This window comes from Nesoenas mayeri (assembly GCF_963082525.1).
Source record: "Nesoenas mayeri genome assembly, chromosome: 3".
NCBI classification, from domain to species: domain Eukaryota; kingdom Metazoa; phylum Chordata; class Aves; order Columbiformes; family Columbidae; genus Nesoenas; species Nesoenas mayeri.
In genome coordinates, this window is record NC_137544.1 from 98129401 (window position 1) to 98155489 (window position 26089).

The 26089-nt window shown below is 36.9% G+C and overlaps 1 protein-coding gene across 1 annotated transcript in view; it reads right to left on the minus strand.

Annotated features, from left to right (window-relative positions):
- USH2A (usherin) overlaps window positions 1–26089 on the minus strand; it is a gene marked incomplete at its 3' end in the record, with an annotated part of 383577 nt that overhangs the window by 101420 nt on the left and 256068 nt on the right. Inside the window, exons 41-46 of the mRNA XM_080341535.1 lie at window positions 16164–16498; window positions 12901–13023; window positions 10040–10203; window positions 7734–7943; window positions 6161–6363; window positions 4401–4513 (exon numbers count right to left, since the gene is read on the minus strand). Of these exons, the coding sequence (XP_080197661.1) occupies window positions 4401–4513; window positions 6161–6363; window positions 7734–7943; window positions 10040–10203; window positions 12901–13023; window positions 16164–16498 (1148 nt within the window). The remainder of the gene's footprint in view (window positions 1–4400; window positions 4514–6160; window positions 6364–7733; window positions 7944–10039; window positions 10204–12900; window positions 13024–16163; window positions 16499–26089) is intronic.

Sequence of the window (26089 nt, forward strand, 5' to 3'; positions counted from 1 at the left end):
CATAAGACACTAATTTCTTTCACTATGACCCCCTTTGGGTAGAGAGACAGAGATCCCACTGCTACATGTAGATCAATAGGAGGACTGACAACATTGCATAATATAGGCTCCAAGTACCTCTTTTTAATCTCCATGTCCCAATTACACAGCCACTGTCAGAATGCCAGTGACATCATAAATTAGCATTAATTTAAACTGAAGATGTTACAGTGAAACAGCAGCTGCTGAGATAAACTTTGCCATCTTACCAGAATAAAAATAACTGAACTATTATTTCACTTCCTCGAGGTATAAACAGAGGAATACACAGAGCAATAAGCCTTTGCAGAACAGGAATTAATGTCACCTATGAATAGGAGACTTGTAGTGTCACCATTATAATTCCAAGGTCTTCATCTGAGCCATAGATTTAATTCCATATTCCGTACATGGCTATTTTGTATTCAATGCATATTTTACCACATGCACACAAACACGCACACAGGTCTACCTTTAAATAGTGTTAGAAGATCTAACTTAAAACCTTAGAAACAGCAAAATATGTTGTATGAACTTCAGAAAAAAAAAAGATAAAAAGGAAAAGAAGGGTAATACTTCAACCTTTATAAATGCCATTGTAACTCTCTCCTGGTCTTTGCACAGTATAGATCATGGGAGCAAAGAAAACATTCCCAGCCATATTTTTGAATTATTTGCTTTCTACATGTTTCATTCAGAAGCTCAAGTGTATATTTTCAAAGTATTGTTGCAGGTTTTGCAGTTTTGCAAGTCATATTTCTCTCTAAAATAATTTCAAATTAAGCCTAGAATTGATGCAATGATTTGAACGTTTCTCTTTTTTTGCGGAGCTCAGCATGTATTTGTGTTAGTCTCATCACATCTTGTATTTAAAAAAAATTACATCAAATCTAAGATTAAAGATCACAAGATTCACCTGACATTCTTAAGACAGGGAACACTGCTATTGTTAATGACCACTAGATTAAATACTTTCCTCATCAGGATATCACACACACCGAGCAACTGCTTCAGCATTATTGCACAAGAGTTAACTACCTGCTATATCACAGACTGCAGTCCTAACGTAATTAGAGAGGCAAGATGCTACAGTACAGAATGTCTGATAAATAGGATTATGCATCTGTTGTCTCTATAAACTTCTTAGAAAAAATATTTATATGCCTTGTTTTTCCCATTATTAAGGTAGAGAGAGTGATCAGATTTCCTCCATGGAAACACTATCTTGAACACTTTAGGGAAAGTGCTATAGAACTAAGCATCTGTGAGAAACCTTTATGTTTTGCCTGTCCTCTAGCTATTTCTGATCATCTTGCCATAGGTTGCCTGGACGTGTCTCCACAACAATCTTCCCCAGCATTTCATGTTTACTCACACAGTTAGGAATCTCTTACTTTATTTGTACTTTCCACTCATTTTCCCAGCATGAAAAATCAGACTTACTGGTCTTTAGTTCCCCTGAACCACAATGTCTCATCTTCCATTCCTCCAGTACCAAGACCAATGTAAAGGATATTTTACACAGCACAGTAGTTTCACACTTTCACATTTGAGCTCCTTTAGAACTCCTACAAAAATACCACCATCCCAACAATTTATCAGTAAATGTTTTACCAGTTTGTTCTAAAATCTTTCTTATTAACATGTTAATTAATCCAGCTCATTCACTCACAAACAGCATCTGAAATGGAAACCTTGCGAAGCTCCGTGACACTGAACGTCAAACAAAATAACTGACCTAGATTTTCTCCCATGGTCTTATCTTCTCTGAGCTTTCCATTAGAACCTGACCACTGTTTCTGGTTCCTCCAATGAGCATAATGGGCCCTCTCTTTCTTCATGAAGCTCTGAAGGATTTTCCCTAGTTTATGCCACATGGTGTTTTCTGAGCCATCAACATTTTAATTAAGCCCTGAACAGAACTTCTGGCAGGGTCCATCTGCATTGTGCCTCAGTATTTGGAAAGGAACAAAGGTGCTATTAAGTATTACTATTAAGAGAAAATTAAGCATGCTGTATTACAAAGAACACAAGAAAGAAAAGAAGTATTTTAAAGAGAAATTAAATTTAATCCACTAGACAAACTTTAAGTTGGCATCCATGTGCACGCGGTACTCAGAGAACTTTCTAATCTGTGCAATAAAATATATTACTTCTCCACAGAGACAAACTCTTAGGTCTTAACTTAAAAAAAACCAAACCAAACCAAAACCAAACAAACAAACAAACAAGAAAACAACAACAACAACAACAAAACCAAAAACATACTTGATATTAATAGGATCTGTTTCTACCTAATGATGGACGAAGCCACTCCCCTTCAAAAACATCCCCAAACCCAGATGAGAAACATAACACACCAGAATCAGACTTCAGAATCAGATCCTATACTGTTTTCTACTTGAAGTTTGGCATTATAAAATAATCTTTCTATGACTGCGACCTTTTGTGCCAAGTTTCAGCCTGAAGCTGAGTTATTAACTGTAAGGGGTGGAAAAGTAAGGTATTTGTAATGGCTCCAATGGTATAACCTTCATTAGAACAGTGTGAATGGAGCTGCTATCAGAAAGACTTCTAAGAAATTGGGGGGTGAAATTATAATTTATGTCATGTAGCACCTTGAGGCAAACTTTAAAACAATTATTTGTGAATGCTACAAAGACATTATCCTACAGCATTTTCATCAATAATACAGCCCCCCAAACTGATGCAGAAGAGGGAAAAACACCGTGATTCCAATTAAAGACAGTAAACTGCACAGTCTGTATTATATCTTAGGTATCCCATGAGCCTATACTCTAGAAATGCCTTTATTCTCTGTCTGATGACAGATATGTATTAATATGTCCTCTTGTCTACACAAAATGTGGGTGTTTTTGCCCAAGCTTTTTCTTTTATGGAGGATAAATAAGCAAAATTCATATTCAGCCCAGCACCTGCTGAAGCTGTCAGCTGTAGTGTTTGTCATATTTCAATCAAAGCTGAAGCCAGCCAGTCATTTTTATACTGCACAATCCCTACATACTCGAGGACCAGAATTAATGAATTAGCTATTGATTAAATTCCACTCTAGCAAATCCACCGTGGCAAATAAATGAACTACCCGGGGCACGTGTAGGCCACGGCCAGACATGTCCGGGCAATCGATCAGTAGTTAGTATTCTTTTGGGATATAAGAACAGCTGATGATAATATGACATGTAGGAAAAGGCAGTGTAGAAACAGAGTCTGTTTCTGGCTGAGCAGATTATAAAGTAGGAAGGCATTTTTGATCCTTTTGCATTCATGTGTTATGACATATTAGTCTATATATAATAGCAGAAACATGCATAAGTGTTTGCAGTACAGACAATACAGACAAAGGCATACATAAGTTAAAGCCAAGGGCAAAAGATGAGATCCTGAATTGAGTTCTTATCATCAAACAAGCTCTGACTATATCTGTTTGTGTGACAGAAAAATAGCAAGCTTAATTTCACCCTTACACAGAGACAAAAGCTGAATTCAAGCAAAATGTAGAAATGATAAACAGCAAACCAAAATCCTTAAGAGAGTGGAGAAGCAAATAAATTCTGCTAGCCATTTCTGAAGGCTCAGATGTTAGATTTTTGTTATTAAACAAAAAATTCTTTCTATAAAAGAAACAACTGCTAATGAGCATAATCCACCAAAAGTGTAATAAAATCACATGAACAATAACATAGGCACAGGAGGCTAACAGTGTTATTGTCGGTGTAATTCTGAAAAATGTGTTAGTGAGCTTATTTTTAGTCTGTCTTTGGAAGATACGTACTCACAAATAATCACTGTATATGTTACCATTTGGCTGCTTCTAAGGACTGCAAATCTGATGCTCCCTTTACAACTAAGAAGTTTGCCCATGCCTGTGCATGCAGTGGATAGGCAGACTGCAAACAGTGGTTCAAGGAGACATAGATATGCATGCCTTTTAAGATAGCTTCCTAATTCCTACTGTTGTGATAGGTGACTTTTTTTTACCCATGATTATTCTAAGCTTCCATTATCAGCATCGCATTGCTCCCCAAGCATTAATCTTCCTCTTCTTAACTGACAGCAAAATGTGATAATTTTCATTCCTCTACACTTCTTCTCTTAACTACTTCCACTTATGCTTTATTTATTATCACAGCACACCAACACCTAAATGGGTGTGTATATTCAACAAAGAGTGAGATTTCTTCCATTGCTCTTTTGGCCAAAAACTCTAAGACCAAAAAAAAACCACCATGAAAAACATTTTCAAAGTGCCTACTGAAGTCTTGTATGCAACTTACTCAACTGAGAGAAGACAACCTTACATTCTGGTCCCCATTCTGGCTACAAATCATTCTGATATATGAAAGCCACCTATAGCATAGTACCTTGAGCTAATTACGTGAATAATGGGTGCTGACAGCTGCTTTGGCTCATCTTCCACAGTTGTAATCTGGGTCCCATTGCTTCTCACACAGGCATACACTGTGCAGACTTCCATCTGAGGAGAAGATGAGATTCACATTCTCAGGTGCAGAAATCATTCAGCTCTGCTACTTGTTTAGACTCCTCTCCTGGCCCAGGATTTCATTCTTTTCAATTCAACAGATTCCATACAGACAGGAAAATACTTCAGTTTTGAGATAACTATATCTGCCAGAGACATATTGTGCTATATCACATTTTTACTCTGACTTTAGGCCTTGAGTCAGTTTTCTACACCTACCATATATTCTAACATGAATATAAGGGTAACTTTTCCTTAGTATTTTCTATTCCTTCATGTCTATTCTGGAAAATTAAAAGTGAAAAATACAATTAAGAATCATACACTTAGTTATGAAAAATGCCACAGGAATAAAAAATTACTCCTTCAATTCTTGGAATTAAAATAAGCAAAGGCAACATGTAACAGCTAGTGAAGGATGCAAACATTGCTACTGTATTGTCAACAGAGAAGTTGCTCAAAATGAAAGGAAACAAAAACCGAAAGATAATGCCATAAAATTTCCAGTGAGATGCACATGCATCCAATTCAATACTGTTTCCAGAACAAGAAGAAAAAGAATCAAAAGAAAAAAAATTAAACCAACTTATTTTGTTTTTACCTATATTAGTCCAGTATAAAGACTTGGAAAGCAGAAGAGAAGAATAATTAACATCTCAAGCAACAGAAGGTGGCCACGGTAAATTAATATAGAGGGTCTATAAGTAAGGCAGTACACTGAATTTGCATTGTTATTGAGAAAAGACAAATGTGTTTCCAAGTGGCATTCAGAGAGTCATATGTGTATGCGTGGATGGAGATTTGCTGTTTGATAGGGGCTGGAACATAGAAATCTGTTACGGTATGCCTGTCTGTGATGTTTATTTATGGCATGTAGTAACTGGATGCAAATTTTCAGAACAAAGTATACATGGTACTACTAAGTCCTTCTCATATATAATGCAAAGTAAACCTGAACAAAATAGACAAGAATAGTTACAGTTAAATGTCAAACTGCATTTCTTGAATATATAAATACCACTTAAGAATAGAAAGATATTGTTTATCCTTCCTTTTTTTTCTTTTTTTGATTCTGCACACAGTGTTCTGCCTTCTATTATATGAATATATATGAATAGAGAGGCAAAGATAGGGAAAGTGAAAAGCAAAGAAAAAATATTGTACTTATTAACAGCATAAAAAGTACTACTATGATTTCAGAGATCAGCTCTGCTTCTTCCTTAAAAGGATAAGGAGAAAAAAAAATGATAAAAGGATGACAAATGCAGTATCATTATTTCTCTGTGCTGATATATTATGCATGCCTGATGTTTCTAAAACAATTGCAATTTTCTTTTAATGAGTAGGAGTAGAATCTTTTCCTCCTTGTAATATATGTTGGGGCTTTGCTAATGTTGTAGCACAGAACATTTAGGGGAAAGTAAATGGAGTTTTGATGGTTTGAAAAAATATAATGGAAATTTGTATTACAAAAAGTGTACACAGACCTAAAATATGCTTTGTATGTATATGCACACAAACATCCGTGCAAATATATGTCCATGTATGTAAAGATTTTCGTGAAACAATATTCAGCTTGGAAACACACATATTTTATGTAAAATAAAAGTATCTTACACAACCCAGAAAAGAAATTCTAACCTGTATATCATATACAGTGAATGGAGACAAATCTGCTAAAATAAAGGACCCCGGCACATTCATTCCAGTCTTGTACTGCTTATTATTTACATAGACAGAGTACTCTGTGACAACACCATTCGGGTTTGAAGGCGATGTCCAGATGACACGTACAGCTGTACTGTTGATGATGACAACCTCTGGAGGGAACATGCCCTCAGGCTCTAGAAATAAAGGAAGAAACTGAATAAACTCCAGCTGTCTCTGCAAAAGCACTTGTTTAACCAAATGCAGATTAGTATTTAGGTTTAGCAAAGGGTTCACTGCTTATCTGCTTCCCTCTGATGAAGTTATCACAGTCTGTAGTCTTCTGTAAATTGGCTTATTATACTCTCAGTTAGAAACCACGAGAGCTGATGGTAAAATGCTTTATACCAGCAACATAGTGTCAATCATCAGTAGTATGTGGCCAGTGAGATATGATGATAAATTATTCACCCATCTGCACTGCCAACATACAAATATTATTTTAATGTGCCCCCCAATCTTAATCCTTCCAGAAAAAAAAAAAAAAAAGAAAAAAAAAAAAAGAAAAAAAAAGAGGAAAGCAAAACCTGAGACCAAAATACTTTATGTCTGGTGGAACGTGATGTTATCAGCCTCAAAGCTGAAGCAATATGAAGCAATATGCAATATTGTCATTATGTAAATGGTTTTGAATGTTGATTACTATAGGTAATGATGAGGTCTAATACTTATTTCAAAAAAGAAAAAAAACCACACCTTCCTTAGCGTTAAATTACATAATTATCTAAGCATATCAGAAATAACCATGCAAAGACCTATTTTATCGTAAGTACCCATCTTTGCCAGTTGAAAAATTGCCCTTACGATCCATTCTATTTTATAAACAAAAGGTGCTGACCCTCGGCATCAGTAAGGAAATGGAATCCTCACTTAAAGTGCTTTGCTAATGACCTGGAACACTTGCTTCTGAGGTAATGATATTATAATGTTTATAATGAGACTTTATAAAGCAAAAAGATTAGAAATACCATTCTAAACACATTTCAGATGCACATTTTTTTATTATTATTTTATCCTCCCCCTCTCCCCAACCCCCCAGTAGTTGCCCACTGGCATAAAAATGACTCATAAAGAATTTTCTTACAGGCTGAACTTACACCTGGAGTTTCTTGTGAGTCAGGAAAGGCCCTGTGTATGACTGTCATGTCAAAAGCACATCGCTTCACAGAGCAAATCTTTTAAAAAACCCATTAATTGTTTCTAAATTCCACCATTTATTGATATGAACTCAGTTCCCAACTTAGTGCACACAGACAGGAGTATGCAGGGGAAGATGAGAACAAACTGGGTTAATATCTGCTATTAGAGCTTTTGCCTCTGTCTCAGTGGGACCGTTTATTGATCTACCACATGATGACAAGCAGCACTTAAGCATTTTAGCGTTTTAGACCTTTTTCCTTTTATACCGGAAATTTTATAATGGAAGGATGACTGATCTCAACCCTAACAAAAATCAATCAATTTCATTCTCAGATTTTAAGCCAAGCCAAATACACTGCTAACCAACCTCCATCTGAGGTAGTCACATGCACAACTTCACTGTTGATGCTGTGGGCTCCATTAAAAACTTGAAAAAATATCTGATACTCCGTGTTGGGCTGCAAATCATCTATGACTACAGAGTTTACATCAGCCTGGATCCTCAGAGATCTTCTGTCATCAGTAGAATTCAAGTAGAGGGTGTAATATGCAACATCTCCTTGCAAATCTTGTAGTGCTAAGAAAGGAAAAACACTGGGAGATCAACTGGCAAACATTCAGTTAGCAAGTTTCTTATCAACAACATTTACTTTGAAGAGAAAAACAAATTTTATTTAGACTTCCTTATTAAATAACAAAAATAAAAACAAATTACGATTCCATTACCTGCCTTCAATTTCACCCTTATAAGCAGTGATGCAGACTGCTCTTCCAAACTTGTCAAAATCGTTAACAGTTCACCATCCTATCTAATATTGGAGAAAGCTTTCTTTCTCTAGACATCCCCATGATGACAATGGAATCTGTGAAGTAAATGAATTAATAGGGGAAATCCGCTGCTAGCAGTGGTGTGCCGACCTTGCAGCTTGCCGCTGTGAAAGGATGGCTTTCACCCAGATAGAAGGAAGAGAGCAAATCAGATTGCTCTATGGCACTAATTAAAGTTGGAAACGTCAAAGATGTTTTTCCCTTTTTGCTCCTTCCCATCAAGCAACACTCCTCTATACCAAAAGTACTCAATACCTGTGTTTGTCCTCTAGCTGTGGATAAGGGGCAAGTAGCAATGCCTTATATTATAGCTGCATTCACCTTTATACAGACAGCCTTTTGGCCACAGTAAAAATGAAAATCTATGTGTTACTATTTTAGAACAAGCACGATAGCATCATCTACATGCAAACGTTTAATATTTTCAGAAGCATTACATTTATGGGGAAAAAAAACCATCTCCTCACATTTCTTCCTAAAATATGTTTTGCCCAGCACTAGCTTCTCCAGTGAAAGAAAGGAAAAAACCAGTATGATTTTCTGGCTACACAGGGAAGGAAATTCACTGGTCTGAGCTGGTGCATAAACATGGATTCCAGACAAAACTTGCTCCCCCATTTTAGTAACTCACATGTGGTTTATTATCCTATCTGTCCTTTGTCAAATGGTTTAAGTTCAGATCTGATCAAATGCACCTGCTTTTCAAGTATCAAGATGAAAGGAAAAATTACCACAAAAACTTTAAGCACTAATACATATTGCTTTAGGTGACACACTGTACCACTGAACAGGACTCAGAGGACTGGGAAAGAGCACTGATAAAAGCCAAAAGCATAGTTTCAGTTTTAATAATACACAGTTTTGTCATAGAAATTCCCAATCAAGAGTGATACCTTGTTTTTATTTTATGTGGTATAGATACAAGTCCTAAACCCTTACAAGTCTGAAATCTTCAGGAAGTTGTCCAGAAAAAGAAAGATAGCCTTACATTAAGAACTCCCAAGTGCCCAAAGAAAAGAAGAAAATAATTTGACAACTAAATTTAGGTATAAAAAGTAGTTAATATGATTATTGCCACATAGGAAGTAATGAAATACGATAAGGTTTTCAAATATTGAATGGCTCTGTCTTGGTGTTTAACCTTTGTATTCACAAACATACACGAAGGAAATTTCTAACGTATGAATGAAAATAAAACCAGATTGCATTACCTACATTTAGAAGGTCAGGGGTTTAGATTACTAAGGTAATGAAACTTCAGTGAGCTGCTTCAGATCTATTACTTTTGTCAGTTTTTATAAGCATGCTTAATTCAGTCATGCAATTATAAAATAAAGAGACTACATTTGCTGCAATTCAGCATCCAGTCCTTATAAAATCATTTGCATGTAAGTCATGCAGAAATTCGCCACTACTGTGTTAGCAAACAAACTAGAGAAACTAGCTAAACTCATTTTAAGGAGCAGAGCAAAAAGAGAGAGAAAGGGGATTCTCTCATCCTGAAGGGAAATATTTGTAAATTTTTATACAAGGGATGAAGTATACCACAAAGACAATAGAATTTTGTCTGCTACTACTTCATAGATTTGTCATGAGTTTGCATTAACTATTTCTTCACTTTCACTATTCTCATTTTGCAGAAATAGCATATAATAAATACCAACATGAGTGAGAAATAGCAAACCGGGTACACTTTTTTCCTATTTCTTTCCTCTCCTTTTCAAGGACGCTTAGGTATATTATAAATCAAGACAAGGACTGTGTTTCCTATGAGAGCACGGCAGGCTAACATAAGTGATGGCAGGTTAACATCTAGTTATTGGAATAAATACTAAGCATACTTACTTGGTTGTGACCATTCCACTTCTACAGCAGTGTGATTAACAGCACGTGCACCGAGGACACTTCCTTTCTCTGGTAATCCTGCTAATGTAGTAGCTATCACTTCTTCACTTGATGTATATCCTACCTCGTTGTGCACTATGAGCTTGTACTCGTATGTTGTGTACCTAAGACATTTTTAAAATAATTAAATGGAATGAAAAACACAGACGTAGAAAACATTTGCTGTAAACCTTCTGCCTGTGCCAAAGTTTTGTTGTTTCCTCCCTCCCCCAGCCTGAAAAAAATCAGCTGCATTGTTTACACCAATTAAGTCTCTATAAGAGGTGTCTATTTTTTGGAAATAATTCAGCACCATTAACATGATAACAAAAATCAAACACATTCTTTCACTTCTTCATAGTTATAGCTTCAGAGGTGTTGAGAGATTATAGCTCAATTCAATATGTAATTACAGCAGTGGCAACCTGCCAAAATTTGGATCAGAATTTAATCAAATGAGGCTTTTTTCCTCTTTTGGGAAAGCCATTGATTTTAACTTGCAGAGTCTCATTTGTAAAAGTGATTCACCACACAGCCAGGACTCCCACTACAAAAACATTAAAAAAAAAAAAAAAGTGCCTAGGAATGCAAACTCATTTAATTTTCTTCAGACCTGTGTATATTCAACTTACACAGATTTATTAAATACTTCATGCATATTTAGCAAACTAAGCAACTGTCACTCCATAATTTCATCTCTCTATATCAAATGGCATATTAATGTATTTTAAGTGGGATTTCATAATCTCAAATTTAATTTCATCATAAAAAGCCTCACACAAAACTGTGCAATCACAGAAACACAGGATCATCTTGTTCAAATTTTCACTGAAGCTGTAAGCACTTTGGGATAAATATCTACAAATACAATAAAGGAACATACAGTAAATGCCTAATATTTCGAGATTTCACTACAAAAAGAAAAGTCACTCACTCTGCATTTACTTTTACTTTATTTTTTCAACTGCTTTGTTCCAGCACCTCATATTATGCAGCCATCCAGTCTGACTTTCAACAGAGCTAAGCTTTAACAGCGCCACTTAGAAGAAAGCAAACTAATGGCAGCTCACTAGCTCCAGTTGTAACTGTAAGCATTGTAGAATGGTGACAATATACATAACGTATGTTATTTCCCTCTCTGCATTTTCTGTCACTTGCAAACATGTAGTATTTCCCTGGACACTGTAGCAAACGTACAATAAAAATGGAATGGGATCTAGTCTTCTAATTTGATGATAAAAATTTGAGATTCATTTTTTGATTCATATTTCCAACAATGAAGATGAAATTTCTTTTAGCCTACTAGAGAAGAAGAAGGCATCATTGTTAAAATAGACTTCTGTCAAGAATATAATAAAAATTCATTAATTCTGAAACATGCTTCAAACATGACACAAATTAAAGTAGATGCTGATATATGGATTTTCTTTCTGTGAAAAATAAGGCTTGAGTTTCTCTGAAACATCTTCTCTTCAGCCACAAAATCATCCCAAGCTGTTGACTGCAAAAACATAGCTGCAGGTTGCAGAAACCTGCCCAGAAGAAGTGTCCAGGTGTGTCCAAGGGTTAGGCACACTTTTCTGGCCATAGCTCATTCAACCCAAAAGGTCATTGTGCCTAATGGCTTCTCACTTAGGTCCTGTCAGAATTAATTGCGCCCCCTGAATTGCTAATGTAACTGCTGCACACATCAGCACTGAAACCAAAGGAAACCCTACACGGAATTTCAAACACAGCTGAAAGAAAGAAATGGACACTGGGGCATGATGGAGAAAAAAACAGCTGCATGATCAGTTATTGCAATGGATGAAAATGAGCAGAGACTCTCAGCAAGTAGGCAGTGACAAGCCAGAGGCTGGAGCCCTTGGTTTGGTCTATAAAACAGTCTGGAGCAGAGGTCACATTCTGCCTCTTCACACCGTGCTCAGGAGGGATGCTCACACAGGGTTTTACCAAGGTAAGTAGAAGCAACATACAAATATTTGAGGGGCAATGATTGACATGTAGTCCTCATAAAGCACATCAGCACACAAGCACAGAAAACACACACACATCCTGAAACCAGGCACAAATGCTATCCTGATATTGTACCTACAAAAAGCAATGCAGAATCCATGTTGAATCTTCCATTACAGGTTCTTAATGTGTGTGTTGGCTTGTCTTAAGGACAGGAGGCTTGACTTCAAGATGTGGCAGCTAAGACTGATCAAGAGCAAATGCCTTGCTCTATACCTACACAGTAGGTCTGACACATACTGAGAAACAGAATTCACCCTCCATTTCCCCATTCTCAATACTCTGCATTTAACTATAATGAAGCTAACACAAAGTCGTCCTTAAATTAGATCTGCCGTGAGTGTGATAAATACTTTTCTTCCCTTTGGAGATATTAAAGCGATCATTAATTTGCACTTTTAAAAACGGATAAGAAAAACAATGCTGAAACCAAGTTTGAAATGTTTCCCAGCTAGGGCTTCTCAAACTTTCATTCTGCATGTGCGATGACTCTGCCCACACACAAATCTAGAGCGTATGTACACATACATCTAAATGGTTTGATTGCATGAGCATATCAATGCTAAAATTTCACAAGGTCTTTATTTTCATTTGTTTTTCAGAGCAAAACAATATGTGAGTCAAGAATAACAGACTAATAATAAATCCCCACATATTAGAATGATTAATAACAAAGATGATGACAAAAAATATTTCATTACATAATTAATATGTTCACTACATAAAGACACAAGAAATACTTTGAACTATTAAACATACACTATACAAAATGCCAGCATTTGTTTTTATAGTTTTTGTAATCTCACCTGCTAAGACCCTTATCTTCATAAAACCACTGAGTTCCTGAGTAAATATTGTGCCACAGATTTAAATCTTCAGGGGGATTTGATGCAAGTGGTTGCTGGATTTTACGTCTCAGGAGCTCATATCTAACACAAAAGACAAGCGAACACCAGGATTATCTCAACTAATGTTATTACACATACAAAAAAAAAAGACCAAAAAACCCCAACCAGTTGTGTTGTGTTTTTTTTTTAAGCCATACATTATTTTGTTTTTACAGCTGTAAACTTTCTGAGATAAACATTCTTTTCAATGTTTCATGTTTTAAAACATTCAATTACTTAAAAAAGCTACTTTGAAAATGCAAAATGAAGCACTTCCATTTGAAAGAATGAGTTTATTTAATGATTTACAGGTTTTAAACTTTGTGGAAATGCTATGAAGATCAAGTCCAAATAGCCTAGTAACAATGTCTTATGCAGACTTGACTGATGCCATCTGATATACACAGACTGCTCCAGAATATGAAATGACAGTGTCTCTTTCTTGCAAATGTGCTGAAACCTATTTTACTGTTTATAGCTACTTAAGCGTGCATTTGTGTTTAATGTGTGTTTGCCAAAAAACACAGTGTAAATTACGGGTGACAAACCAGTGTAGAATGAGTTAGCTGTTCCATCTTTGGACCTTAACAAGACACCTTTGTGTCTGGGTGGAGATTCATGATATGAGCCTGAAAGACCAAACTATTTCGTCCTGGTTTTAATTGGTATCTGAAGCTGCATTCCTGTCTCTGTTCCAAACAGCAGGTCGGCTAAAGCCCATCTTTCATCAGGTCAGCCATGAGACTGCCTGATTCAGTAAACATCCCTGTCACCCATTCTGCATCACTCACTCTTCATGGTCTTTTATACAAACCCTTCATGGAATTTAACAACTATTAAGTCACTTAATGTCTACACAAACTAAAGGGGATAACATTTCCTAATCATTCTAGGGATTACATACAGAACTATACTGTAAAGGAAACAAAATTATATAGATTTGTTAAAAATCTTTACGATTAGTATTCTTTATTACATTTTACAGGACTTTCTAAAATAAGATTTTCATTTCAGTTTGATAGAGGTGTTTTCCTTGTAAGGCACCAGATGTTTGTACTCTTCCTACCAGAACTGCTTCCAACGCTGAGCTGCAGTTTCAATCAAACTAGAGTTGCAACGGTGTTTACACTGATGCCCAGCAAATTAGGGTCATATGCATATATATTCACTTAAATCCGCAGGCTGATTCCCTAAAGTGCTGAGCTGCTGTGTATATCCTTTCCCTGTCCCTGTCTTCCCCCCCTGCCCCATTTTGCTAAGGTACTACTGTTAAATTCCAGCCAAAAGTATGTGGATGCTCAGGCAGATCTTAAAGACCCTCACTTTAAGCACTTTTTGTGAAAATGTTCCCTTCTATGTTTAAGCATTCTGCAGAATGCCTTGGTGTGGGTCACCACCCCATATTTAATAGGTACTGCATACATTGATTTTGCTTTGCTTCCAAAACAGAAATCAACTGAGAAGCTCTCCTACAAGACAGCTGAGACTTCCTATGCCCCATGGCAGCAAGGATGTATAGGCGTAACCTCCAAAAACTTTCGCCCTTGAGTTTGGGGAATAATGCTCAACAAACACAAGCGTTGTGCCACGAACCTTAGTGATGCAAAATCAAATTGTTGCAGAAGTTGTGAGTATAACCTCATAAATCAAATAGTAAAAACTAATTAAACTCTAATGCTGTCAAAACATTCAGATGACTTTATACACCCAGAACAACTCTCACATGGGTGGTTCTCCACTGTCAACAGAACTCAAAGAGAGATCATAACAGTTTTATTAGGAACAGTCCTGGCATATTCTGTCCAATATATTTCATAGTCAAGTAACGAAAAGCATCAAAATCCTTTTGAATGCTGAATGGTGATCATGTGTAAATCACCCCCACTGGCAGCTGCTGCTGCTACTCTGCTTGCTGCAGACTTCTTGCTCCATCATGCTGTACAGAGCAGCTGCTTCAGTGGTTGTTCTTGTTGAGGGCAGCATGGCACACCATGAAGGAAATGAAGTCTGCAGATGTAGGTCGTACTGAATTACTTCAATAATCTATGGTAAAATGGTCATGTTGTTAACCCCAGAATAACAGGGACTGCTTTTCAAAAACTTCAAATTTTACTGTAGAGCAATCAGCATTTCATTCAGTTGTAGTGTGCCCTAATTAAGCCTGAAGAAATAGTCAAGCTACTGTGCTATAATAACATATGCAACTGAAACTGCATTACATGATAATTATTGAACCCATCAGTGCACCTAGAAGAGAGCTACCAACCAGAACATATGGAGTACAGAGATATAACTCCATGCACAGTTTCGCAATACGTTAAAGCACTAGAATGAAAGATGTGTTTGACATTTTTTATTGTGCATATATAAAGATACATTTGTCTTTATAAATCTTCATGCACTCAAATTCATATTTTTTTAATGTGTATATACACACATACACACTCAGTAATCAATAGATTCAAATCAAAGTCCCCACCCCAGCATTCTAGACCAATGTCAGAGGAGATGCCTTCCTCTGTTGTGGAATCCAACCTTCTATATCCAGCACTTCCTTGAACTTCCAATTTTTGAGTCTGCCTCCAGCATTTTAACTTCAATTTTTTTCATGCACTCTCATCCTGAAGATTATTTCATATCATCACACTTCCAAATGGTCACTTTCTCTTTATGTGGAACAAGCCACAGAGAGTATTGAGAATATCAAATGAGTCAATTACTTATGTTCACAGAGATCTCATACTTTTCTTGTCATTTTGTTGGTGGAACATATTGCTTGAACCTGCCACCAAAACGTGGCTGATGCTGCAGCCCAAACCCATTCTGACTTTGCAAATATCCTGTGCTTGCTACTGCTGGCTTTTCAGACAGAACTCATCTGAAAGACCCAGAGCCTTCTGGAATTTGTTCCACAAAGGAAATACCACAGCACAGACATCATGCTTGCTCTTAATAATCCTGACTTTTGTTCAAAACAATTCAAAGCTCACCCTGCTATCACCTGCTTCTAGGCACACCCACTTTCCATGAGTCCACTCATTGGCTCCTGAACTCTAAAGAGGAACTTCCAAAAGTCAGAAATTTAGAGATCACCTCATGAAGTTTGCATCACTCAGATTTTTATGAGTCAGATTTAGGTAAGGAGAAGAAAACTGCTTCCTCAGTTGCAACTTAGAGCTTACCTCAGGTGAGGGCCATTTGGCCTTAGTGGTGGTTGCCAAGAAATGGCAATAAAGGACTCGCTGATTGGAGTCACAGACAATGGACTAACACTCTGAGGTGCTGCTGAAGGTGTAGTCACGCTTGTAGGCAAACTCTCCGTGCAGCCTCCTAGAAACCCATCCCCTCCAGAACAAGCTATTACAGTGACCGAGTAGTTTGTATAGGGTAGAAGATTAGTCACCAAATGACTTAACATTGATGAAGTGTTCCCAGTAATGACAATTCGTGGATCAGGCATGCGAATCTCATAGTTAAGGATTTCACCATTCTGTATCACAGGAGGCTTCCATGAGACCTGAAAGAGGAGAAAAAAAGAGGAGAAAAAAAAAAAGAAAGATAAAACAGGTCTGTTACAGTCAGAATGCAGAAATAGAGACACAACAAGTGGGATCTGAGGATGTGATTGTCCTTCTTCATCAAAACAGACTTTGTGTAAGACCTTTAACTGAAATTTTATTTTTGAAGGTACATCAGTTAAAAATCTAATCTCCTCTAGTTTTAGTGAGGGTTGCAGTAGGAGTTGTAACCATTGAAAAATCTACTATTTAGCTTCAACCAGTAAAATGTGAATTCTCCACTCAAAATTGGAGCTGTTCAGATACATTAACAAAAGTACACTAATTAGCATAAATATCACTAAGTGCCATTTATTTTCTTAGGGTGTCTCACCTGGTGTGCTCATATATTCAGGCAGAGTATAAATAAATCTTATTTTGTGTGTGCACAGTTTTCAGAAGTATTTAACTATATTAGGTGCTATGAGAAACAAGTTTTGTCTGCACTCTCTATATGATGAAATACGCAGGTTTTCCCTTTTCTTTTTCAGTAATAAATTACACTGGTGTCAGACTATGAAAAGGCACCATTTTCAATTTTTAGAACAACAAAATCATGCTGAGAAAACTTTATAGCTAAAAAATTGGAAATTACATGCAGAATTCATGTTATATATATGTATATATACATTGCTATGCATACTGTGGCTTTACTCTTATTAAACTGATGTTAAGGGTTTGGTTTTTTTAAGTTTTTCTTTTTTTAAAATAAAAGTATATTATTCTATATATTTATTCTTACCAGCTCCACTGAGGAATCACACACAAATCAAGGATGTTCTCAATTATTTTCTAAGGCTTTTTGCCACAGTATCGTGACAGAGGGGACTTTGGACTGACACAATGAGGATATGTAACTGTATTAAGAATCTCAAAATCTCATAAAGGTAGTGTAAGAGCATCTATTAATCCTTCTAAACCTTCTTTCCCTAGAAGTCCCAGTGTAGGAAGTACACCAGCTTTGCTTTCCTCATCCGTGGGACTATTTTCCTTGCCATTGACTCACTCATCTATAACATTTGCTGTCACTTTTCCTCCCAGGCACCGGATAATTAAGGATTTAATCCAACATTGCAAAGAACAGAGAAATGCAGAAAACCGAGATGAAAATACGTACAGAACAAAACGAACAAAGATAATATTGAAGTGCTAAATAGTAATACCAAGATACTTTAGCTTAAGTTGAACTTTTTCTTTAATTCTTTCCAGCCTCTAATGTAAGTATCTTTAAAAAGGTGGCCGTGGAAACAGAGCAACTTGATTTATAAAATGACTTTTAAAGGACCCTTGGGGATTAAGAAATGTTAAATTTCAGGTACAGAAGGACCTCTTAGGCCATCAGACTTGTAAGAAACCTGGCAGAAAAGTACTGAAGAAAGCTGAAGGATTTTGATAACAGAATCTGGAATACTATTAAACAGAGAATTAGAAACAGGGTGATGTTGAGTAAAGACAACACAAACAAGATTATTGGTGCTCATATAAGAAAGGCTTAGCTCTGGCTAATTATCAAATGCTGTATTCAGATTTCTGTTACTTCTGGCCCCAAATCACAATCAAAAAAAAAAAGAAGAAAATATTATTGATAAAGCAAAGCAAAATTTCGCAGAGCGTAGGAATCAATTTGCACCATTCTAACAGACATCTAACAAAACTCTTAATTTGAAGTACTTCATGTGATCTAGTTATAACCTTAGGAAGGAGAGAACAGAAGATTAGCACAGACAGCAGCAAGTATGTGCTGGTTTTGGCTAGGACAGAGTTAATTTTCTTCATAGTAGCTGGTATGGGGCTGTGGTTTGGATTTGTGCTGGAAACAGTGTTGATAACACAGGGATATTTTAGTTATTGCTGAGCAGTGCTTACACAGAGTCAAGGTCTTTTCTGCCTCTCACACCATCCCACCAACATATGGGCTGGGGGTGCACAAGAAGCTGGGAGGTGACATAGCCAGGACAGCTGACCCCAACTGACCAAAGCGATATTCCACATCATATGACATTAGGTGAAATTTCCAATTTCAGTGCTTTTTATTGCTGCTTTGCTGCTCACACTGGATGCATTGTAGAAAGAGAAGAAACCTGCATCGCAGAAAGAGAGGAATGCACATTATCACCTGCTGTTTTCAGGGTCATATCTTTGAAGTTGCTGGAAGAAGCAGAGAAGACTTTAAGGTCTGTAACTCTACAGCAAAACACCTATTTCTGCAACCATGATGTTATTATTTTTTGAGGTGTAACACCTATCCTGAAATTCTGCCTCAGTGAAGTGTAGTTAAAGATGATATATTTTATTTCTCTTTTAGGAATATTAATAAAGTACACATCATTATGAGAGGAAAAAAACCCTCTTGTTGCTTATTGCAAGGTGGCTTCTAATAAAAGAATTACATGCCAAATGCTTTGGAAAATTCCTAGTACTACCCTTTCAGAAGAGAAAATTTTCTAAAAATGTTCACCTTCTACCAAATCTTGTTTTATTTCCTGGAAAAGTAAAGGTGTTATTTTTTATTACATTTTAGATGCCTAACTTTTACAATTGAAACCACAAAATTACTCTAACAGAATTCACACAAGATTCACCATACACTGTAATCTCTTCACATTAAGGAACAGATTAATAACATGGGGAGGAGAATAGACACTGGTCCAGAACCTCAGCTCCTGAGTCTTATACAGCATGTGCACTAGCTGGTAAAACTTGGAAAACTCCCAGGTGTTACTTCACAGCATTTGCTGTGCACTAGCAGATAAAATACCTCATGCTGTACATAACATAGATGCTTCATGAAGCTTACACTGGGAATATGTCACCTGGGAATGAGAGGACATGCAGTCTCTGACAAACCTCTCTTGTCAAGAGGCAGGGGACTGCCTGAGCCATACAGTGTAAATGAAGATGATGGAGCCTGCCTGGTTAACACATATGTGGCACTACTGGACCCGTTCTCCACTTTGATGTGCCAAGGTTTGAGGTAAGAGCTTGGCAGTGTATGAAAGCAGGAAAGCTCACTAGACAAGCTGTGTTGGAAGCAGTAACAGTTTGTTCATTGATTTGAAGCTCAGCACTGAGACCATGAAAGAGGATGCCCATGAGGAACAGAGAATAAGGTAACTACTGGGAGAGATTAACTGATTCAATGTAATGACTCTGGAAGCTGTCATTTAAAGATCAAAGCACCTTATTTTCTCCACCACAAAATTTAAAGAGACAGAAATTAACCATTTTCCCTCCATTAAACAGTTATAACCTTGGAAATTTTGAGCTATATGAAGAAAGGCATTGGCACGTGGGTGACTATTTTACTAGTTCAGGTGTAGATTCAACAGTTTGCTTTTAAATCAGTGTGTTTGGCTTAATTTTATTCTCATTTCTCCTAGCTATTGCTTGTAATATCTGCAAACAGAATGTAATAAACACTACTGAGAGCTTTTCACTCTTGGTCTCAAAGCATGTTGTTTCAAATTGCAAGTATTATTATTCCAGTTTTACAGATGAAAAGACTAAATACTAGACTAAGTCACATATCCGAAAGAAGGAAAACTGAAAACAAAGACCTACTACCCTAATTCTGTATTCCAGCCACTGGACTATAGTCCTCTGGCAACCCCCTAGCCCCCAAAAAAGTAGTTGGGAGATGAATTTCCTCATGAGTTCTTATCTGCCTTAACAGCAATTATTGTGGGATTCAATCAAGACCCAGTATCACATCAGAAAAGCAAATCCTGACAGAGTCACTGGTACTTTGCGTACACTTTGCATATGACTTACATTCAACTTTAGCAAGCACTACCACGAAAGAATGACATGATCAAGTTTGCTGTAACAAACTGCTACTACAAAAACTTATAGAAGCATGTAGCTTGACTAGTGGCAAAACAGAAAGAACATTTATTTTTGATCCTAACCACCTACTACAGTAAAGTGTTTAAGCTCTATCAAAGGCAAGTGGATAACGCTGATGAAACCCTGATTAGTTCACCCCATTGTATGATCTGTACCAAATGAGCAAGCTGTGCAAGAAATCACAGTCCTAAAATGCGGTAAACCTCTAGTGTGCAAGATAAGGTTGTTCCTATGGGTGTTGGAGTACCCTAAAGTCGCTCAAGCAGCACTTATGTGGCAAATAAACCAAGGTCTCACTGACCTTAACAGCATTACAAGGAAATCTTCACACAAGGATTGATTGCTCCTAAACAATTTCCCCAATGCACCAGGCTTACCTGCATAAAACTGGAAGTGTGGTGAGTAAAGTCCAAACTCTTTTTTTGTCCCCAGCACTAAGGTGCTACGTGGACTTACTGCATCTCCCCTTAGTGTACAAGGTCTAGGTATCAGGGCTGTTTGTATTCTCAAAATCATGTTCTTAGGCAACTGCAGTCTGAAACATTTTGAGAATGAAAAAGAAACAGGGGGTTTTAACCTGGAAGACAGGAAGGGTCTTAACAGCCTCATTCTCTACCACACAGTGATCTGTAGAGGTAAAACTGGGAAGGATCACCTCTTAGTCACTGACTTCAGTGACCCTGGAGTTATTACAATTGCATCCAATGTTCTGTAATCAGAAACAACTTCACAATGACAGTAAATATTAATGTGTGGGACAAAAAACAACTACAGAACATGTGCCTATAACTGTAATACCATAGGAAGTGGAAAATGGACAAAGAAAAACACCTTCCTTTTCATGGATGATACTTAAACTGTAACTACAGGGTACATTGCTTAAAATGTGTCAGTGGTATCCATTTCATACAGCGGAAATATTTCTCCTGTAAATTTTAGTCTCAGGCCTATTTACAGAACAAAAGGCATTTAGCAATCCACTGTCCAGTTACTGGGATAATGAAGAAGACAACCATAAAAATAGCTCCTTGTTTATTTGTGTTTGCTCACTTGTGTATGCAACTGAGCAGTCAAATTTGAGAAACAGCTACTAGTTTCTCACTCTGTAGCAAAAAATGGTAAACTTCTGCAAAGAAAGAGTGCAGGCTGCAACTCTTCAAGATCCTATGGACAGCAAACTGATGATGTTCAATCTGAAGGGTGGAATACCATCTTTCTCTACTGCAACTCATTCTATACAAATAAAAGAACACCAGGTGGTCTGTAAATTAAATGATTGTCATCTATAAGCATAACAATAAACATGAATGACAAAGGAATTAAAAAGCCTACAACCCTTCCTTAGTCAGAAAATTAATGACATGATATTAAATCAATACACAAAAAAGAGGATTAGAAAGAGGAATGAAAGTTTGGTGCTGAATAATCACCACAGCCCTTCAGTTCTAGTAAGCAGCCTGTGTAACATATATTAAGAGAGCAATCAATGAAGTCATCATAATTATTTATTTTTCTCATTTTGAATTTAGTCAAATTGCAGGAAGTTTCTGTAGCTGATGTCATCACGAAGGAACAGCATGGCACAACAAATATATGTCAAGAAGCTCCTTCATCCAGTCAGGATGAAAACATTCTTTTTTAACCTATCTAAGCACCAAAAAGAAAAAGATTTCCCTTTCCCTTGAGAGAAACATCAGGATTAAGTACAGCTCATGCCAAATTCTATCTTCAGAGAGAAGTTATGCAAAGAATGACAGGAAATGGCTGCAGCTTCTTGTCTTATCAATGGTCCAGTTGGTGGCACCGGCCAGCAAGGGAGAGCAATACAAGCAAACATGCATCAGCAAGTCTCCAGTTAAGCCAATAATCAGGACTACATCTGTCTTCCCCAGACCAAAGCCCTCAAGAGACAACCACAGCAGCGAAAGGGAAGTCCTCCTATTGAAAGTTAAATGGCCAAAGTTGGAGAATTTGCATACCGCAGTTAATTTAGCTCAGCATACTCAGCCACATAATGCTTTTCCTACACAAAGAGCTCCTTTAAATAATTATTCACTGTGTAAACCAGCCTCTTTCCCAAGCCACTCAACCTAGCTACATTCCCGAATGTCATATCAGTGTGAAGCGTGAGATTGAAGCAGCACAGCAATTGCAACCCTCACAAGAAAAGGAAACAATTTCTTTTATGCTTCTGTACATTAGGGTATAGCAAATCTTGTATAACAGGAATAATGTTCATGGCATTGGCATATACTAAATAAACGGCTTTTGCAGTTGCTGAATTCCTCCACTTCACTTTGGCATTTAATCAGCCACAAAAGCAGTTTATTGCACAGTATACTCTGCTACTATGAACATTATCAATTCAGCAAATATTAAAAAATAGCACGCAGGTGTCACAGGAATGGGTACTTTAAAAATTATCGACAGCTTTACACTTTCTGTCACACAAAAGAAAGCAAGCTAAATGTTATGGAGAGATACAAGTCCATTCTGATTAAAATTAAATGTTAAAGGAGCACATACACATCAGAAGTGTTTATGCCAAGAGTGACCTGCTTTGCTGATATTTCCTGCTTGCAGACTGAAAGCTTTGGTCTATGAAAATAAGCTGTATGCTCAAGTGAGTACTATTCTGGAGCATTTTGAATTCTCTACATTGTCAAACCATTTATATTGATTCTACGACTAAATAAAGGAATGGAAATATGTTTCTCTTTTTTTGTAAATTCTTTCTGTTTTCAATAGAAGTAAATATTTGCGCTCATGGTTTAGGGATTGGTTGCACTGACAGCTGAAAGCCTCTATTGATTTGCAACCGTGGCTGGTAAAGGAGCCTCTTGCTAATCTTTCCAACTCTGCCCTTCCAATACTTTCCGCTCTAACCTGGGAGGACAGCTCTCTCTAGGGCAAGAGGTAATTAAAATCTCCCTCCCAGAGAGACAGTGTGTTTTCCATTCTCTGCTTAAGAGTTACTATTGTAGACACTGAATAAGATGAGAGTGTTGTACAGCACACACGGATTCCACAAATTTGATTTGAACACCACACAAGTGATAAATGCACTGCAGGTACAGTGAGCTTGATCTGCTCAGGAGTGGAAATAGTCCTTTCTTGGACCCTTTTCAGAGTTTAAAGGCACCAATGTAAAGCAATCCCAAACCAGATCCATCCTATTCCCACGCAGGAAAAAGTTCTCAACCACTAAGTGTCAGTCCATGCACAATACTTAACAATTGCTGTGCCCATGCACCCAACGTACTTCTGGGGTGAAGGGGCACAGCAGGGTTTGCGGAGCAGCTATTCAGATGTGCACCTTAGTTTGAAAGCACAGTGCAAAAAACCCAGATGTTTTTCAACCAGGTTCTACGTCTTTCTTCTTGGATTCTTCTAGAACAGAACAGCCGTATGGGCCACAAGGCAGCCTCAGTACCATGGTACAGTCCAAGGGGTGGTCTCAGAGTCTCGCTTCTCTGATGTGAACTTGCCATAAAACTGAAGAGAAGGAAACACCAGCACCATTGGTGAGCTAATCCATTTGACAGACCTGTAAGAAGGCTAACTAACAAGCAAGATGAAATGCCACTGGCTTCCTCTGGTGCTCTCATCCGCAAACAAGTAGAAGTTGACAAAACCACTGGGTCTAGCAAGCCTTGTCTATAATCTCTTCAGTTATGAAGTGCAAGGAGCTGTTCTGCACCTATAACTTTATTTCCGTTTTTTAAAGATATAATAAACATCAATATTAATAACAACAATAACAATAATAATAGTAATAATAATAACAGCTGAAAAATAATTAAATCTCTTTCCATCTTGAATAAGAGAAATTTTAAGAAGTTTTAGAACCTTAGACATCAAAGTAATGTCTCAGTCATGAGACATCCTGTGCATACCCGCTGCACAGGAATAGTACCAAGTATTCCCAACTCTCCCACAATTATGATGACTATCAAATTAAACAGGACTAGGTAAAATAAAACACTAGATAAATTAGAAGAATTCATGTCTGTATCATCAAAGGACAGCAATACTCTATACACTGAGAGAATCTTTGCTGATAGACAGATGCTCAGAAGAGAGTATGTTTGGAATGGCATAGACATAAGTCACTTTTCTTTATTAAATGCTGCCACCTTTAAATATTTTGAACATTTTAACCTAAATATTTAAAATAAAGAAAAATGAAGAGTAAAACTGAGTCATGGAAATAAAAACATGCAGGTTTCAGCATCTTTGACAGAAGATGCTGGTCTTAACAGGCCAAAAAATATGCGTCTCCAGGTGGAAAAAACAAGCCTGAGACTACAAGAGCAGCAGTGACACAAAATATGACCACCGGTCATACAGAGGATCATACAATGTAGACATTAAAGGGCTTTAAAAAGCTTTGAATATTAATGATTGGCTGGGGAAGAAGAAGAAAAAAAAGTATATGAATTCTTCATCAAGACAGGAAATTTAAAAAGCATTGTTATATTGAAATTAAATTATTACATAGTGAAGATTGCACTGCCTGATTTCAGGTTTCAGAAGAAACAAATGATCAAACTGACTTTCAGTATTGGTAGATTACTTGATCTTGGAGCTCGGCAAAAGACAATAAAATTACAACTAAGCACTGACCTCTGATCTCAAGAAAAGACATCCAGTAAAGAATGACAAGACCTCTGATAACTCACAGGCTTTTAAAATTAGGATTGGGTGTTGACTGCACTTGGAGAAAGAAAAAATATGGGTAAGATATAAAATTATTATGCCCTTTTCACATTAACTGAAGCATTAAAGGTTGCAGTGACAACTTCTTTGTGCTCAGAGTTGAAGCCAATATGTAAAAGCTCACACAATAGATGTGGACATGTGTGTAAGCATGCCATCGAACTAGGGCTACTGTTTACTCAGCATTGCTGCTTCTGGCAAATTCATGAAAAATGCTTTATTATAAATTGTGGTGGATATTAAGATACATCTACAGAAGCACAGAGAGCAGAGTCCTGGAAGTAGATTGCCCAACACTTCAATAAGCAGTCTGGCAATTCATCACAATTACTAGTGGTCGATCATTATTAATTCTTACGGTAACCATTGTACTCATACTGAACTCATTTGCTATTAACGTGGAGGTAACATGTAATTCCTCAGACATTAAAGCACAATTTTCAAAGCTCAGGATTTCTTTGTCTAATGGGGAAGAGCTTTTTTCACAGCTTAAAATTATGTGTGAACAAAGGAAAAAAAGAAAAAACAAACAGCATTGGTTTATTGCTTAAATTCATACCTTCAAACTATTTAGACTGCATTGGTAACACCACTCTGTTTACCTTTTGAAAATACAATGTATACCAAAAATAATAAATCTAACAGATGAACTTCAATCTTATGCAAATGTCCTTTGTTTTGTGCTCTGGTGAGCAAGCTACTGTACCAATACTTTTGGCAGTAGTACAAGACTGAATCCATGGAAGCATGTATGTATTTACACAAAAGAGGCTTCTAAGCTACAAAAATCCCTCTTGTTTGGTTACACTAATTTCCCTTGAATGAAGTTTGTATGCCAGCCAAAACAATGGTAGTTATCCTGTCCTCTAGAGTTCATTCCCAACAGAACAATGTGAATAATTGAAAACTTCCAAGGTAGTCCTGTAAGACTCTTCTTTTGTAAATCAGGAGAACCACAATGCTATTTTTTTCTTTATTAGCTATTT